At 39.9% G+C, this 18854-nt stretch overlaps 1 protein-coding gene across 15 annotated transcripts in view; it reads left to right on the top strand.

Annotated features, from left to right (window-relative positions):
* Positions 1-18854, top strand: part of TCF4 (transcription factor 4) — a 330485-nt gene that overhangs the window by 289200 nt on the left and 22431 nt on the right. For all 15 annotated transcript variants that reach the window (XM_087819116.1, XM_087819111.1, XM_087819114.1 and 12 more), the window contains 5 exons: positions 1323-1455; positions 9120-9187; positions 10325-10403; positions 12850-12926; positions 15515-15718. In XM_087819116.1, the coding sequence (XP_087675242.1) occupies positions 1323-1455; positions 9120-9187; positions 10325-10403; positions 12850-12926; positions 15515-15718 (561 nt within the window). The remainder of the gene's footprint in view (positions 1-1322; positions 1456-9119; positions 9188-10324; positions 10404-12849; positions 12927-15514; positions 15719-18854) is intronic.

The raw sequence follows: 18854 nt of genomic DNA, 5'->3' as shown, positions 1-18854 counted from the left end.
CAAAAGAGAAAGCAATGAAAGGCAGCATATCATTATTAGATGGCAGAGTGCAAATGTTGTAAGCTCATTAGGGATTCAGAGAAGAGCTCTTGGAAGAGTTGGAAGTAGTGAGGAATCATCAAGGGGGAGGTAGAATTAAGATGGGCCTCTCAAAATAAAAGAAAATACCAAGACAGCAGGGTTTTACTACTTGTGAATAAATGAAATGGCCTGGGCCCGATGCACCTCTGACTATGAGCATCATATCCAATCTCAATTTTATACTGAACAATATTAACAGAATCTCCAGTAATCATATAATAAACCGTAGCCCTTTAATATATCACATATAAAGGAAAAGTCTATTTTAGCTTAAACATTTTCCTTTACATGTCTATAACACATTCAGGATGCCTATTAGAACAACTTTTTAGGTTACTTACTGTCTTGAACAGGAAAATAGCTAGGTGTTTTTCTGTAAATTACTATGACTCTCCAGTGATCTGCTCATTCGCAAGCAGATGGATGGGTAGCACCAAATTTGCCAACCTTACAGTCACTGTGCTATGCCCCAAGAAAAGCAGTTTGTCTGGACAACTGGTATAATAATCGAACTCAAAATCAAGATTTAGGCCAAGTGATTCTGTAGAGATAATCTTTCACAGTCAGCAGTATGGTAGATTGTTAATGGAGAGGTCATATAAAGTGAGAAGTTAGTTATTCTCAGTTCATTGTTCTAATTTAGTTCAGTATATTCATTTAGTTAAGGCTTTACATATTGATACTTGGAGAGAGATATAATCATTAGCACTTTTTAAATTTTTTATTTACCATTTTGTTCTTGCTAGAGTTCAGAAAGGTGATCCCATTTGGCAGGAAGAAGACCTGAGGCTGGTTACTTTTTGTCATTTAGTGTCCAAAAGGTCAGGGTGAAGTGCAGTGTAAACCCTGGTCATGATGTTGTTTTATTTATGATATCATAGAACCTTTCTTACTTGATCAGTAGGCTGCACACAAAAATAATAGTAGCAGTGCTCTTTATGTTGCTGAGCCACAGAGCTGCTTTTAGCAGTCACTTTTAGATTTAGAGATTGTAATCATTTCTTGGGGTCTTACATTGCCATTATATTCCTCTACATTTGATGCAAACCAACTATGTATCCTTGTTTATTATTCAAAACATGAAAGCTGGCAGATCTAAGCAAGATGTATTCTTGGGTATTTTGAAATTCTAAGGGCTTTCTCCATTGCAGAATGAAGAGTTCTGGAAGAAGTATTATAAAACTAACCCACTAAATGCTTTATGGTTGAAAATAGCCTCCTCTTTCTGCTTCTTGCTACAGAGCTACCCATCACACTCCTCAGCAGACATCAATTCCAGTCTTCCTCCAATGTCCACTTTCCACCGTAGTGGTACCAACCATTACAGCACCTCTTCCTGTACGCCTCCTGCCAACGGGACAGACAGTATAATGGGTGAGTCTTGGAAATGCCAGTTCTGATGCCAACAATCAATGTCAGAATTACAATGAAAGGCCTCCCCCCATAATGAACAGCAGTCAGGCAACAAATATTTGTCACATAACTGAACAAACAAGTGAACCACACAGAAATACTCATTAGCTTGACCGTAATCACATTTTTTTCCCACAAGAAACTAAAATTTGGCTCCTTTGTCACTTGTAATTTGAACAGGATTTAAATACACCAAAACCACCGTGCTTCTCACACACTCAAACAGCAAGCAGAGTGAACTTTTGTAAGACAAACCATTGAAAACGAATGATATAAAGGGCACGATAGCCCTCAGTGGTAGTTATCGACCACTTCCCAGACTCAGTCACTGTACTGTGTGCTCTTAGCCATGGACGCACAGCCTTCTGCAGACTAGTTCGTGCGAACTCACAGGGGACTAGTACTAACTAGATGAGCCCACCTTCTGAAGACTGTCACATTGCGGAGTCCTTCAGAGGGGAGAAGTGTCGTTCACTTACAGGGGAGGAGAGGCTGGGCATCAGTGGGCCAGGAGTTACCTGCTGCTTTTTCTAAGTAAATGTACTCCACAAGTTAAGACCGGAGAGAAAGCCACTGCCAAATGCACTGAACCATCGCCGCCTCTCATTTTTCATGCTGTCCATTGTGGTCCTCTCCCTAGGACAGGTGGTTCCCCGTCACACTCTCACCTTGAAGGGAGAGCTAGCAGGGTGTCTAGCTGCCCAGGGAAGAAAGAGTTCAGGCTGGGGAGGTGAGCACCCCTTCTGAATTGGCCTTTTCAACCGTCCTTGTCACTCAGCATACAGCCTGATGCTCCAGGGCCATTAAACCTCAGACTTCACTGACCACCAGTACTCTGGTTCCAGCTCAGACCCCTGTCTTGCTGGGCCTGTGATGACCTGCAGTGGGTCGGCAGTGGGAGCATCGCTGTGTGTCTCGAGGAGACGTGTGACGGAATAAGTCTGCTCTTACTTCTCCTCACTCCTGGAGTTTTCCTTTTCTTTAGTCTGTGGAACTTTGGGAAGTAGTACGAATCACTTAGGTGGGAGAATTTTTGATTAAAAAAAAAGTGTTTTGAAATGTTGCAAATATAATCCTGCCTAAATAATACACTCCGTTTATTCAATACTGTATTTCACACTTGAGATGTGCTATCTAGTAGCCCTTCGCTATCACGCCTCATTAAGAAGCAAATTTAGGAATTTCCATTTTTGTAACTTTTCATAACAAAGCTTCTATAAATGTGTTGCCTGAGGTTGACCTTGGAGGGCTCTGGACAGAGGTCACATGGGGAAGTTTTGTAGCTATCAATGCAATTTTGGCAGATTTGAAAAACAAGAAGAAAGAAGTGCAGAACTGAAAGAGTGAGAAAAGCATATTTCACTTCAGTGTGGTTTGGCAAATGGAAAGCCCCTTCTGCAGTCATGAGGTCTGGTTAGAAAGAAGGGTGACCGGTCATTCGTCCTCTTACATGGCAGATTTCCTGTCTACTTGTGGTTTGAGTAATTTTCTTTTTTAGGAAGGTATGAAGATGGAGCAAAAGCTTGGGTTGCGGAAAACATACTTAGGCACTGTTTGAAAAAACGTTTTGTTAATTGATTTGCAAGACAGTCTTCCTGGGAGACGGGCACTAGACTTGGAGGAAGGAGAGGTTGCAAGATGGAGTAATTGTCCGTGGGCTGTGGTTAGCAAAGCCATGAATCCAGTGGGAATGGGATTTGCCTTAGGGAAGCCGGTTGGCTCATCACTCGCTTGGATGAGCAGGAATAAGGTCCACTCTCCTTCATTTGGCCTGGGCAAGGCGCAGCCATGGGCTCAGGATGGACTTGACTTGTTCCAGACCATAGAGGCCTGTTTAAGTGGAGGGAGTGTCCAGATAATAATAAAGAAGTTATCCTTTTAAAAGGGAAAAGTGTGAGATTTTTGGAATCCAAAAAAGGAATTTTTGGGGAAAAACATTATTACATAAATTATTCCACAGTCATGGGTGTACTTGTCAATGAGTAGAATGTGAAAAAGGTTTATAATCTTTTCAGGAAGCAAGTAAACATGGTAACTCAGCTTTTTGGAAGAACAGACCTTTATTAATTTGCATAAATACAGTTATGACTTTAGGATTACTTTACGGGAAAACAGTCATGTTCTCCCTTAAAATATGCCTTCCAGTTCCTTCAGTTGAAGTGCAAGGGAAGATCTGGGTCTGATGATAAGCTTCGCTGTTGCACAGTGACTGTGTGGCTCCGGTTTCTTTGCGCTTTAATTCCCTTAGATTTTGGCTTGATTTTCAGAGTGTGGTAGAACTGAAGGGGACAGCAGCGTGTCGGTTTAACAAGAAGAGAAGATCTCTCTTTTGTTACTAATACTTCCCTAACAAACTGTATGGTTTAATAGGATACATCTGTAGACTTTTGAAAATATTTGGCATATACTCACTCATTCTGAAATGCAGGAAATAAAGAAATATTACATTGCCTGTATCGCAAAGAACAAACAGAGCTAATTAAATAATTGGTAAATAGGGAACACATAGGCTGACACATGTTTACGATTACACACATGATTCTGTAGAAAATGGCTGTAAGCAATACTAATGCCTTAAGAATGGGCTCAAGCGCTAACACATGGACATCAGATTTTTCAAGTTTTCTTGGTGTAAAGTTGCAAGGCGCTGCAATCTTTTCATAACCAACACTGATGTCTTAGGAAGCTGCTTTTTCCATTCAAAACATTATTGCCCCATTTCTCAGTTTCATGTTATAATGTGTCTTCCTGGTGGTCAAGGATTGTCCTGAACTGATCCTAGGACAACAGGATACAGGTAGAGTAAGATATAAGCTCCAGGACCGTGGAAAGGTAACCTCTCTGGAGTCAGGCTCCTGCCTCTGGTTCAGTTCTCTGCATCTCGGAGATGGAGGGTGCTCACCAAGGTTTGGGATGGCTTGTGTTCGGTTTGGGGAAATGACCATTGTTCCTTGGGTTTTTTGTTTTTTCCCTTTTAATTCCCAATACCATTTTTGAGAAACCCTTAAGGAATGATAAAGCTTCCTCAGATTATATTAGTGATGGGATTTTTTAAATTACACATTCATCCATGGATTTTTGAGAGAACTGTAGAGTAAAATATTTCACTCATTATACATAGTTCACATTTTTCTCTGAAGCCTTGCCAGCGAGATACGTTAAGCACCCTAGAAGAATATGAGTGTAATGCATGGACACAGCATGGATTCATAGTATTTTAACTGATGCAGCACCCAGTTAACGAGAGAAGCTACACCTCGGGGCTTCAGGAGTTACCAGCATCAAAGCCCTTCAAACTTTATTCCTACAACCCTCCCAGTATTATCCTGCTCTGTGTATCTGAGAGACAGCCCAGTCCAATGCTTCTGCATGTGAGTGACCTTGCAGACAGAGAAGGAAGTGTAGTAAGTTACTAGATTCCAGCTATAGAGGGTAGTAGCCATACACATTTTGTTATATGAATATTTCCTTCCTACCTGCAGCATCCAATAGCCCTTCTCGATCAAAAGCATTGAGACAACTGCCTAGCACACACAGACCCTAATTCAACTCAGGGAGGAGAGTGCTCCAGTTTCCCACTGGGAGATATCATTTGTAGCCATTCCCAAAGTGTGAATTCTTGTTGTTTGGGGCTATACATAGACCCTCCCTTCCCCTCAGGGAATTGGGCATACAACTAGTATAATGCATATAATTATGACTGTTGTTTTATTGGTCTTTAACTGGCTTGCTTTCTTACACAAGGCATTTCCCATGTTTTTAACCTCAAACCAAACAGTGTTGAAGGAACAGACTACCAAGATGGATTTAATACAACATATGCTAAAGATTACCCTGGAATATCTATCTGGTTTATGAATTAATCTAGCTTACAACTTTCCTTTCTAATGACATGTTTGTGTGACATGATGCACTTGAGTATGTGGCTTTTCCAGCAGAAACATGTCAATTTCCCCTTGAGGACTTGGTTTCACAGTTATTTTATTATTAGAGTAGTCACATAAGGTTTACTTTGTCTTTTACAACAGTCTTCAGCCTCCCAGTACAGTGGGTGATGGACAGGCACAGAGCTAAGAGTGTGTGAATGTCATCCCGCAGTGTCATGGCATCGTAATTACAAAGACCACTCACACAAAACAATAGACTTGTTGGTTTAAGTCCATTTCCTGCACAGCATCATGGGGCCCAACTTTCCCGCTGAATTCCTAGAAATCCTCTTGCTAAAAATTAATACATTATAGCCTGTAATTGAGGTTTAGTTCTAAAGTTAAATGTAGTAGGAGTGCTGGAGATGCACCTTTTGTTGTCATTTTTATAGACAAGCTCATGGCATTGTTATGCATCTTCTAATAGTTTAGTAACATGAGGGTCACTTGGACATAGCTCAGAAAAACCTAAATTTTAAAGCAGTTATTTCTTTCAGGCAAATACACTATAAATTATACTTCTCATTCCTTTTATATCTTCATGATGCTCCCAGCCTAAGGTTATGGGTGTGCAATAAAGGGTGACATACTTTTGCAACTCTGATTTTCGGTAGTTGATCGCCAGGCACCACTCCTCCTGGTGTTTTGATTGGGGTGTGTTCTAATGGGAATTGCCATTTCCCCAAAGCTGAGATTGAGTGCAAGGGTGGTCCAACACATAGCCCAACATACCAAACCCTTTTCTCTGCTCCATCCTCTAGCCAGCAACAGCACCTGTGTTCAAGCCGTCCAGACAATGCTTGGGTGGCTGGCCGTGTGAAATCCTCCTACAGAATTGCAGTTCCTCTTAATAACTGCTCATCTTCCACTCATATTTATTTAAAAACCCTGCTTAAAGATTAGTTTTTCTTTTGAGCAAGAAAAATTGATTAGAGCTAAAATAACTTAAGTCAATCCAGAGTTTACTTGTAGGGACAATAGTTTTTATCATTTCTGTCATATAGGCACTTGAGTAATTGCTAATAATACGAGTTCACAAAAACTTGGGCCTAGAATAGTAATCAAGTCTTGTTACATTAAAGACCAAAGGTGGATTTGATGAGCACAAAGTTTAATTAGAAGTGCGTTTTGTTAAACATGACCCATTACTCAATGTAAAAGAAATTATACCTTTGAGAATTAATAATATATTCACTTTTTGATTCTTTATTCCTGTTGACGTATCAGTCACAGAAGTAAAAAGAAAACTGTTTGGCAGAAGGACCCATTTAGCTTAACATGCTCAGGGACTCTTGAAAATGTGTCTTCTCCAATGTTTCCTGGAACAGAACAAAAGGCATTCCAAGCGAAAGGGCAAACTGGCCCTAGTAAACCGCTTTGAAATTTAAGCCCCTGGGTTTGACTCTCCAGCTGCTGCTGCAAGGTGGAATGGCCTCCTATTAAAAAATAGTCTGTTCTTATCAGTGGTTGCCATGAGTAGCCTTTAGTTTTCTGAACCATTTTTATGACAACATGAGGTAAGGAGTTGACTCTATTTTTTATTCTACCTCATAAGTCCTAACATCTCCCTCTATGTAACAGGCACTTAATATAAAGTTTAATATGAAAGGGATCATAATGATTATTATATGTGCTTTCTTGTAAAGTGAGATTTTTTAAATGTTATATATAATTAACTTTTTAATATTCCTAAAATATTTCTATTGGTTGTCTGTTTGGTTTCATGAAAAATTATTTTTAAACACTTATTACCTTAATTGTAAAGTTGTTTAAAGGAAGAATTAATGTTTTGAAAGCCACAATGGTAGCAAATTTTATCTGTCATTGAAATACTATCTTGTCCTATTTGGGTTTCAGTTCTTTTTTAGGTAATGTAATTTTTCCATTGTGGCTTTGAACTTACATATCATGAAGATCTGTTTTCTAATCAAGCATATATCACAAATTATTTTGACCAATAAGTCTAATGTTTAGGTATATATGATATGTTACTTCTGTGAATATATACATATATATATAATTGTCCCCAAATATTATTGTAATACAAACTGAAAAAATATTAGTGCTCTCTGTTTTCAAGATCTTTATTATTTTCTCTTTAGAATTATCTTTTAAAAAAAAATCTTCTTAATGCAGCAATTTAATTTTCACAGCAGATTAAATTTATTTATCTCCTATATTAAGTATTTTTAATAATCTTGATATCTGTGAATTCCTTCCACTGGCTCAGCATGATGCCAGACCATATTTCAAAGATTGCTTCTACATAAAATCCTTAGTACTGAAAACTGATACAGAGACGAGCCTTTTAATTTAAAATTTTGAAATTACAGATTATACCTTCACTTCTTCTAGGACAATGTCAGGTACTTTGTAACGATATATTTTTCATATAAGTTTGTGGTATGAAAATGAGTGTCTTGTCCAAAGGTGATTGTATGCTTTTCACCATATACCAGTGATCTTTCAGTGTTAGTAATAACACATGAATACGGGGGTGGGTTTTGTTAACCAAATAAAACACACATCAGAAGATTACCAACTGACATACCCAACATGTAAATATATAAAAACAGCCAGCATAATTTACCTGTGCGAAGCGGAGGTCAAGGGAGTGAAGTTGTAACTGGGAGGAGCGGAGAATCGGCCACTTGGGATCCGACTCCGGCGCGTTTCAGACCTGGAGGGGCAGGGCTACAGATTTCAGAAATCACTGTGCAATAAAGTTTTGCTTGGATTAATCGGTGGGTTCAAGAGTTCCTTCTCTTATTTCACAAAATATTGAAAAACATCTTCTCCTGGAGTTGAATAGGTTTCATTTAAATCCCATGTCAGCTCAGCAGCGCTGGTGCCTGGAGGACTGTAACGGCAGGTGCAGGCGCTGCACCGAGGCTGGAGGCCTCAGAGCACTGGCCGTCCCATCGCCTTTGTAAGGGGAAATTCTAAAGGCACCTTACCTCCAGGGACACTTGCTAAGTAGAGCTGGCTTTGAATTATATGCTAGAACCTATGTATTTTATTAGGAGTACTCTTTGTTCATCTGTTTTGTAGATAAAAATACCAGTGTTTCAGATGGAGAGAGAGCTTCATGATTATGTAGACTGGTTTTATCTCCAGACTCAGACCATATTGACTTTTAGTAGATTAACAGTTCAAATTTTTTTCATCTAACTTAAATATGTGGAGAATGCATGTTATTTCAAATATTAAAAATATTTTCTCACCTAGGAAGCTAGGCCTGTTGTAGTTTTTTTAGTTTTATTTTGTTTACTGTGGAACTCTGAGAGGAGTACATCTTTCTGCAATGTATCATTTTTTTATTTGAAAGGATGTGTAAATTGTGCGTGAGGAGAATTCAGTTGACTATCCAAAATATAAAGAAAAGTCAAACTTTGAGGGCTGCAGAGACCTGAAAGGACTGTATACTGCTTACCTACTCCTAGGTAACAGGCGGCCAGGCAATAGCAGCTAAAACACTATACCTTTAAACCAAAGTGTCAGGCCTATATTTTATCTGTAAAAATGTAACATGAATATATTTGACATCTACCTCAGCAAACAAATTAATGCTAATTAAAGATTAATGTGTCATAATTAGCATTAAAAATGCAATTAAATTGTGAGTAAATGGACCAGGAATAGAAAATTGTTGGGCGTCTCACTGCCTGGATTTTCATATTCTGCCTTTTGTTTCTGCAGCAAATAGAGGAAGCGGAGCAGCAGGCAGCTCCCAGACTGGAGATGCTCTGGGGAAAGCACTTGCTTCGGTGAGGCAATATTGACTTTGGACTTCACAGGTAGCATTGGAGAGGGCTGAACTTTAATCAGAAGTGGACATTTGGAATTTTAGAAAATGAATGGCAAATAGCTCTGATTTTGGAAATGCTAGCTTTCTTGCATAACGATCACTGGAAAATTTGAGGCGAGAGCTCTGAAGCTTCCAGTGCATGGCTGGTCTCTTCCACCCTGTCTCCTCACAGTGGTGCTAAGTGGTTGGTACTCAATTACAGACTGGATATTCTCAGAACCTTTAGGCGTATAGATTTTCTTTCTTGATTTCTTATTTCTCTCTAAAGGCATATAGGCGCTCATTGATGATCCAAGACTGACTTTGTAAGGGGAAATTCTAGAACACTGGAAAAGGCATTAAAAAAACAAAAACATAATTGAGGTCTATAAGAAATTGTCACATATTTGGCACCTGGGGACTCAGCTTCTCGATTTGACTGCCCACCGCCAAGAGGCTAGACTTGAACACGTCCTGCATGTTCACTAGCAATAGTGGCACACTTTATTTGTGTGAGGAAGGGTGCCTGGTGGTGTACCAAAAGCTAAACATGGTCATTTGCAAATGTTAGTGGAGATTTGTTGCTCTAATGATGTAACTCTTCAGTTAGTTTTTCCTTACCATCGCAAGCATAAAATGTTTGATTTATATTAGCATTTTGACCAAGTAAAATTTTTATTTAATCTGGGCATTCTTATGTCTTGGAGTCAAATGCCTTAATCATACTGAGGAAGGAGTTGGATGGCAATCTTAGGGATGATACGGTCTGACCTATTTTACCTGATCAGGTAAAACAAGGGAGGGGATCTCTCTGTGGCCTGCTCACAGCCACGCAGCCTCAGGAGGAAATGGGAGGAAAGGGCCTAGAAATGAAGTCTGCTGACCTCCAGTTCAGTTCTTTTCCGACTATCTTATGTGACTTCAGTAATTCTGATTTTGAAAAATTAAAATGATTAAGTATTTCATTTTAGACTATTGATATTATAGTTGATTGTTAGGTGTATTTTGTAACTTGTAATTTTTAAATGAATTGCATTAATACTTTGCAATTTACAAAATTGTTGACTATTGGTTCCTAATAATGAGAGTTTGTTTTCTTTTCTCCCATTGTTTTAAGATCTATTCTCCAGATCACACTAACAACAGCTTTTCATCAAACCCTTCAACTCCTGTTGGCTCCCCTCCTTCTCTCTCAGGTACTGTACCTCCTCCTGGGGCATCGCAGGGCCAGCCAGGGGGAGTGATCGCCCTCTTAGACGTCCTGCGCTAGGTGAACTCCCTCCTCCCACAAGCTCCAAACAACATTTCCAAAGAGGCAGGAAGGAGTAGGAGAGACAGACTGCCTTGTGGAGGCAGTCATTTACATCCAAAGCTTTTCTTAAAAATTAGATGTTTTTAAAATACATAGGCATGTGGAAAACTTCTTAAATTTTTCCTAGGTCTCTAGAACATACTCAACAAAATAACGTATTCCAATAGAGCATCTCAGATGAGGAAAGGTAGTGAATACAGTCATGAATATGACTGCACACAGTCATCAAGTACAGATTATTCAAAAGGATCATTTCCGACAGAAATTTTAGACTTTCCACATTCCCTCTTTGAAGTCCGTGTCATTGGAATGTTTGAGGAAAACTATACTCTTGTAAATAAATTGTGAAGTTAGTGTGTGGAATAAAAGGGGATGTTTGCCTTTAAAAATAGCAAATTATATGACCTATGGCTTCAAATAATAAAATTATAAGTTCCTAAATGATGTTAGTAAAGCATTCACTTTTCAGAGGCCTATTTAAAAGGCCCATTGCCCTTCCAGTATAAATGCTTCCAGAAGGCCCTGTCTGGTGCCTGTCTCCACTCTTTGGAAAGAGGGCAGGTGGCTTCTAAAACAAAACTGAGTCACATCTGTACCTCATTGGAACCCGCCTGTCTGTGATTTATAGTGCACTCACTGCCGAAGCGTTGCCCCCCCCCGCCCTCCATTTTACCCTGCATGCAGCACTCACCCGGCCCGTCGCAGCCTGGGTCCCCTGGTGGAGGGCAGCGGCTTCAGAGACCGCAAAGCTTCCCGAGGCCATGGCCGTGGTTTGGGCGGGGCTGATGTCAGCCTCCCCAAGCCTCCGCTGACATGTGGGTGCGGGGCCACAGAACAGAGACCATTTAAGTCCAAATGCCCCAAGGGACAAAGTTGAAGCTGGGAAGAAACAGATGATGGTAAGAGGGTAATAGAACAGCGGTGAAACATTCCCCGTGACAGAAAAGGAAAGGAAAGCTCAGAGTTGTTAGCTTAGTACCACGTTGTTAGGCTCTGGAAAGTGACCACAGGCCTCGGTGTCCAGAGCCAGGGGACGGTCGAGACGGCATCAGCCCAGTGAGGCTTGTGAGGGGTCTGAGCAGGGAGAACTCCAGGTCCGCATCTCAAGCTAAACAGCTCTTATCTTGTCTGTTTTATAATTTGGGAAAAAATCTCGGGAGTCTAATAAAGCTTAAGAACAACTATTTTAGTCTGATGATCTGCTTTTACGGATGAGTGTACAAGGCCCAGAAAGGGCACGTGACTAGCTGAGGTTCCATCCGTAGCGATAGGAGAGCGCAGGCAGACTCGGATGCTCCCCACTTCCAGGTCAGTCGGGGCAGGACGCTGTGATGCACGAACCATTCCAGAGAACCCCCAAGTACCCCAAACCTGAGCAGTGTGCTCTCCGTGGAAGACCAAACCAGGCCACTGGGGGGCCTGGTAATCCATTGTGGAAGACCACATGTTAGCAAGGAGGAGCTTTATGAGGACGCAGACATGGGGACAGATTGCTGCTTTCACACCAATAACCCTGACTAGATTCTGTCACTGGAAGTAATTGAACAAAATATTATATTTTTATTTAGCATAAAAATACACACACATTCCCACCCAGAAATGACAGGAAGAAGGAATAAAGTGCTAACTGTGTCAGGGCATGAGATTTCATTGAGATCATAGATTTTATTTTCCTTTCTTGAATTATTTATTTTCTACACTGAGTATCTGTTATTTTAAATTTAAAAGTGGGCAGTTAGATGTATAATATTTATTATAGCAGGAATCTTTCTTTACTTGCAAGTTTAGTGAATCATAAAAAAATTATTTTCTTCTGAAGAAACTACTTGCTTATTACTGTTATTATATTGAGTTTTTACATTTCTGGTTTTGTGGATCTCTGCCAACTAATCTTATTTCCTTAAGAAGTTTCTGAAGGCTTATTCCTTCTTAAGGATCATTTTAAAAACAAACTGCAAAGCTGTTTTTCATTGGTGAGAGAATTTTGGTTTCACAAGCAGGCCTTGCGTGGAGGCATAACAAAAGCCCCCCTTTGCGCTCTTAAAAGGGCCTTGACTGTGTAGTGATAGTTTTCTTCAAAGGAAAACTTTTCTGGTTAAAAGGCCTCCTTTTGGAAGCTGGAGAGACTTCTGAGTCTGTGTAGAGCCTACGTGTTTTACATTTAAAATGTTTTCCTTGCCCCAGAATTCTTGGATGGGAGTTTTACATGCATTTACCTTATTGTCCATGTGGAAATCACCATTGCTGTTTCTGAGAGAACTGTTTAAAGTGTTGGTGATATTATCTTTAAGATTGTATCATTCACATTGTAATTCCCATTTTAATATCAGCAGGTACAGCTGTTTGGTCGAGGAACGGAGGACAGGCCTCATCATCTCCTAACTATGAAGGACCCTTGCACTCCTTGGTAAGTCATCTGCTCATCTCTACTCTAGCCACTTTCAGGCCCTGTTTCTCTTTTAGTCTCTAGTTCACTCTCCAAGATTAGACTCTGTTTGTTCCCATGTGTAGATTGTAACTGAGATACTACAGTGTAAGCGCCAGGGCTCTAAAGATCTAGGACCAGATAAAAGGTCAAAAATCCTGGAAAGATGATGGTGCCCTTCCTGTCTTGGGGATGATCTCTGTCAGTGATTAAATAACTTCCCTGATAGGAGCTGCTGAAGTTGCAGGGAAGCTGTGTAGCTGCAGCATTTGAAGATCCCATATATCTCTGCTCTGCTTCCCAGAATAACAGCTTTATAGTTTTCTTCTTGACCTTGGAACAAAAAGCCTACCAGTTCCTCACTCACTTTGCTTCTCATAGAAATCTAGTAATATCAATACCCCTCTGCCCTTCCAGTAGGGAGAGCCGAAAATTCTCATGGGTTGAATTAATATTATAAGTACAAGATGATTCAGTGTCTGACACTCTAGGCCTTCCCAACTCACAGTGATGGGGCTGGAATTATGCATGAAACACCACCACTCTGTGCAGTATTTAGACTGTATGAATCCCATGGGGAGGGGTAGCAGCAAGGAGTGCTTCAGTCTTTGCATGTTGTTTCCCTCCCCTCCCCCCATATTTTGAGATGGAACATGAAAGAAGACATAAATTTCTCTACCTATCCAATTTATTGTGGTCTTGTCAGCCGTTCAGGGTTTCCTTCCCTTCTGGCTTACTGTTTAAATTAAGGAAAATCTAAAAATTAAAGCACAAAGGTGTATTTCCCCCTTTGTTGTTCTCTTCCTGCTGTGGTGTGTGAATCACCTAGCTCTGCATTTTAGCCAGTAAAGGCAACCATAGAGTGAGACAACATATGCACTACCCACCCAGCCCAAGTAATGTGCAGCCAGTGTTTACCTCCATCAGTTATTCTCTGGGACCCATCTATCAAAACTGGGCTTTGTCCAACTCTAAAACTGTAAAGACTGGGTTTATAGTTGTGAACTGCAGCTTTAGCTCTCGTTGAATTCTCAGCACTCAAGAGGGGATTCGCAAACAGAAACTGCTCTCTCCACCAGGAAGCTGTGAGCCAGAAAGGATGCTAGGCACATGTATTATTTCCTTTCATGTTACATTTATACTTGGAAGTGTATCCATATACATACATATATTCATTCCCATTTTATAAATTAAGAAGCGTAGACTCAAAGATGTTAGTAACTTTTCCAAGGTCACATTAGTAGCCTAGCTAGGAGTTTAGGGGAGGTCCCCGAGCACCAAAGCCCACCAAACCAGAATGCTCGGTGCCACAGACTGAATTAGACACACATTCTTCCTGTCAGTACAGAAGAATTAGAAAGTGTTCTTCTCTGAGGTAGAGCTGGTACATCTGTTTGCACAGCCCATTGGAAATCAGAGTAGAGTGTAGCATGCTGTAGCACCAAAGGCCATTAGATCTGAAGTCTAAAGACTTAGATTTCAGCCCTGACTTTTTCATTTCCTGGCATGTGACACTGATTGATTAATTAATTCACTAATTTTTTGAGCCTCATTTGCACGTCTATGTGGAAGGGATACTGTTGTCTTCCCTGCTTGCCTCACTCATGTAGGATGAGGGCCCAGTAGGATGGTATATGTTAGAGTGCACGCTGGAGAGTCCCATGCAGATGTTCATTTGATGTCATTATTGATCACACTGAAATAAATGAATGCGCATCTACATGTCCCTGTTCACCCAACACTACAGTATAGACCTTATCTAGTTGCAGAAAAGTTGGATCCTAATGGCTGGGATGAAAAAAAAGATCAGTTGGTTTTTAATTGTATAATTTAATTGTATACTATAATAAGGACTTTGAAATCATTTGGAAGCCCCTGGTAAACATTAATTCAAGTCTTTATGATTCTTCAGTCTTAAAATTTTATACCATGTTGGTTAACAGAATTTTTGTAATTTTTTTCTGTAATCATATTGAGTCCCCACTCCCTTCTGTACCCATACACACGTGAAAATAGATGGAAAGCAAGAAACACAGGTAAAAGTTGATAGTACTCAAGAAATTGCCATCTATATGTGTTTGCCTGTCCCTGACTTGATACTTAGCACTGTATCAGTGTCTCAGAGGGGACCAAGGAATGTGCATTCAGGAGGATAATTTAATTGGGAAACTCTAAATAGGCCACTTTTCCATTGCTGATTTTTAAAAATCTTTTACCAATGCTTGTCAGAATGTTCCTTGAATTCAATAAATGTTTTTCCTTTCTAAAGTAAGTCTAAGTTCTCGTTCAAGCTAATGCAATATAGGATAGCATATGTACATTAGAATGTCCTGGAAGAATTACTGAATTTACTTCGTTCATGAAAAAGAACACAGTAACTATAACATTAACATTTGTCACCGGTTGTCTAGGAAGGACCCTATTATTATTATCATTTGAAGGAAGTAAACTTCATTGGAAACACATTTAGAAATTCAAAGTGAAGTTTGTGTCAACTCAGGTCTTACTTATATAACCTATGCATTAATTTCAGAACTAAGTCAAATTTCACATGATTTATTGGCCAACAGCAAAGCCGAATTGAAGATCGTTTAGAAAGACTGGATGATGCTATTCATGTTCTCCGGAATCATGCAGTGGGCCCATCCACAGCTATGCCTGGTGGTCATGGGGACATGCATGGGATCATTGGACCTTCTCATAATGGAGCAATGGGTGGTCTGGGCTCAGGGTATGGAACCGGTCTTCTTTCAGCCAACAGACATTCACTCATGGTAAGTGATGAAATTTATAGACTCTGTTGTTATTGTATAAAGTTAGAATTTCAAGTATAAACACTGGTGCTGTTTTTTTCTTTTTTAAATAGCTTTATTGAGATATAGTCACTTAACATGCAGTTCACCCACTTAAGGTGAATTTATAATTCACTGTGTTTTAGTTTATTCACAGGGTTATGCAACCATTGCCACAGTCTAATTTTAGAACACTTGCCTCCAGCAAAAAGAAAAGAAATCCCCATTGCCATTAGGGTCACTCTCCATTCTTCCTCCTCTCCCCCACCCCCACCCTCAGCCCCTGGCAACTGCTGATAGACTTTTTCTATTGATTTGTCTAGTCTAGATATTTCCCATAGAGGGAATCATACTTGTGGTGATCTTTTCTGACTGGCTTCTTTATCCTAGCACAGTGTTTTCCATGATTGTGCATCTTTTATCATGTATTAGTGTCATTCACTTTTATTGACAAACAATATTTCATTGTATGCATTGTATTGATCTTTCCCCAGGTTGTGGATATGTAAGTTATTTCCACTCTGGCTATAATGCCCCTATAAACACTCATATACAGGTGATTGTGCGGACACACGCCTTCATTTCACTTAAGTACATACCCAGGAGAGCATTGCTGGGTCATCTTGCAATGCTTAAATTCTTCATCTTGGTGACTTTGGCTAAAAGACCCAGCCATCTTATATTCATGTTACATTACTGGCATTTCAGATATGAATACGTTGATTTTTTTTTAAATTAAAGAAACCAAATCAATGTCTTTGGATTCTGAGTAGGGAGGTAGAAATATGTGATGGGGTTTGTCTAAATATATGGTGTGGACTGTGTAATTGAAGTATATCGTAGTTTTACCACTACCTATTTACAAATAAGTCTGTATGTGAATGCTGCTTAAGCAGATTTGTCCACATTACAGTTGGATTTCAATGTTGCACACTACTTTTGGTAAGGATTTGGGAGTGCATCCTTTTGGGGATGCTTATGAAGGTTCAGAGACTCTTCTTAACAAAGTATTAAGTGATGACAATTAATGAGGTGTCCAAATGGTTGGAGAATTTAATGTTACTAGTGATTCTGTATAATTCACTCCTTATTAACTACTAAAGTAAACACTTTAGTGTCCTGTTTTGTACCGCATGGACTCTTAAAAAGTTGCTTGGTTGAAGGTCTGTTTCCTGTTACCCCTAAAGCATCTCTGTTTAAAGATGATTCTGAAAGGAGAATGCAAAATAAGTACAGGTTATTCCGAGGCTCCTTGCTCAGGAGCGTGGCCCTCCTTTCAATTTCTCTTAATAAAAGACTAAGACTAAGAGTACCATCCTGAGCAGTGTATTATGGAAACCTGCAACCAATTTGAAACCAAAAATAGTGGTTTATAAATAGAAACAATGAACTCACTTCTAAAACGTGGAAAGATATTTTTGAATGCCAAAGCTAAATCATTTTTCCTTTTTTGCTTTTCCTTGACCTCTACCCCAAAAATTCATCATTGAGTAGAAATTGTTTGTCTATTCATGGCAGTTGCTAAGAGTTAACAAAAGGAAAATCTAGATTTTAATTTAGCTTGGCCTCAGGTAATGTGTTAAATACACTTGGGATACATATAATATGAGACTGTAGTTTGTACAGCTCTTTTTTTTAAACTACAATGTTTAAACAATACTGCTTTTAATTAAGAAATCTGGCTTTATTAAAAGCCAGATCTGTGACTTATAACCATTTCTGTATATCTGCTCTCAATCAAGAGAAAAATAGTTTAATTTCTGTAGCTGTATTCGTTTTGCATATGTTAAACGGATGCAGCATGCACCCAGGGCATTGCTTCAGAGCTGTTTTTTTCCATAAATATGTAAAGTTTGCTCTTAAATACCAGATGTAGGTTAAGCAGTTCTTTAAAATAATAAACTATACATAGATGCTGTTTGGAACTAGGTGACCTTTGAGTTGCCTTCTCTTTGAGGCTGACTCAGAGGTGGAGTAGGAAGAGACTAGAATCATCTTTGGCCATGGGAAGCTGGTCAGATCCAAGTGAAGGGGAAAGAGAGAGAATGGCACAGCAATAGAAAAGGGGACCACTCAGCCAGGATTACACAGGAGTGTCTTTGATTTTTTAAAAACTATGCAGAAGCAGTAAAGCTGCTAGTTTTGCTGATGAGGAAAGGTTCTTGCCTGCTCCTCTGAAGACATTTATAATCCCATCAAAGAACCGCAGAGCCCGCGGGACAGAGCAGTTCCAAAGATGGGCCACGGCCACAGCCTGCTGTCCTTGGAACCAAGTGGACCCGTGCAACCCTTATTCCCAAAAATATTTCATAGCCCCCAGGACCCGAGCTCCTCTGCCTGGAACTCCACAGCATGTGTGAATGAGATCGGGCTATCATTTCTTTCCTTGTGCAGACTGGTATAAATTTTCAAACAAAAACCCAAGAACAAAGGAAATAGTTTTTGAATTCAGTCAGTCTGAAGTTAGCCTTTGACCATTTGATACGTTCCGCAATAAAAAGGAAGTTGAAGGGGAAGAGAGAAAAAACCCACCCCCTTCCCCTCAACAACAAAAAAAGTCAAGGAGGATACTGGTAATGTTTTCCACATTTGAATTTTAATACATGAAACAGGCTATAAAACTTTGGCCAGCTGCAGTAAATAAAGTAGCAGTGGGAGGCATGCGCCGGAAACGGCGCGGCGCTGGGCCTCCCCGCACACCTTGGGCTGCGGCCGCGGGAGCGGGAGCGAGGGGCAGGAACCGAACACCAGCGGGCAGGTTTTGTCCCAGCAGATCTCCTCTATGGCTCTCCTTAGTAATGCCTCCTGATTAAAGAACACGCAGCTTTGAATCCTCTTGACCTCCGCACTCTTCTCGTTTCCTCTCTCCCCGCCTTCTGAAAATCAAAATGAAATGGCTTGATAACTTGGAAGATGATATAAGCATTTCTTTCTGCAGCAGCTTGAAATCGTGGTAGGGAAAAACCGTGGTTCTGCCTCGGCTATTATGTTATCTCATTTAATTGCTAACATATTGTACTTAGCTTTTGATTCATAAAATGTTTTCCTTGGAGTTCTGAAGTAGGTCTTCAGTGATTTACTAAGTATTAGTACAATGAAAGGGGTTTTTTTCACAGCA

Source organism: Miniopterus natalensis, chromosome 7 (assembly GCF_054644295.1).
Source record: "Miniopterus natalensis isolate mMinNat1 chromosome 7, mMinNat1.hap1, whole genome shotgun sequence".
Classification (NCBI taxonomy): Eukaryota; Metazoa; Chordata; class Mammalia; order Chiroptera; family Miniopteridae; genus Miniopterus; species Miniopterus natalensis.
This window is presented reverse-complemented; position numbering and strand designations above follow the sequence as displayed.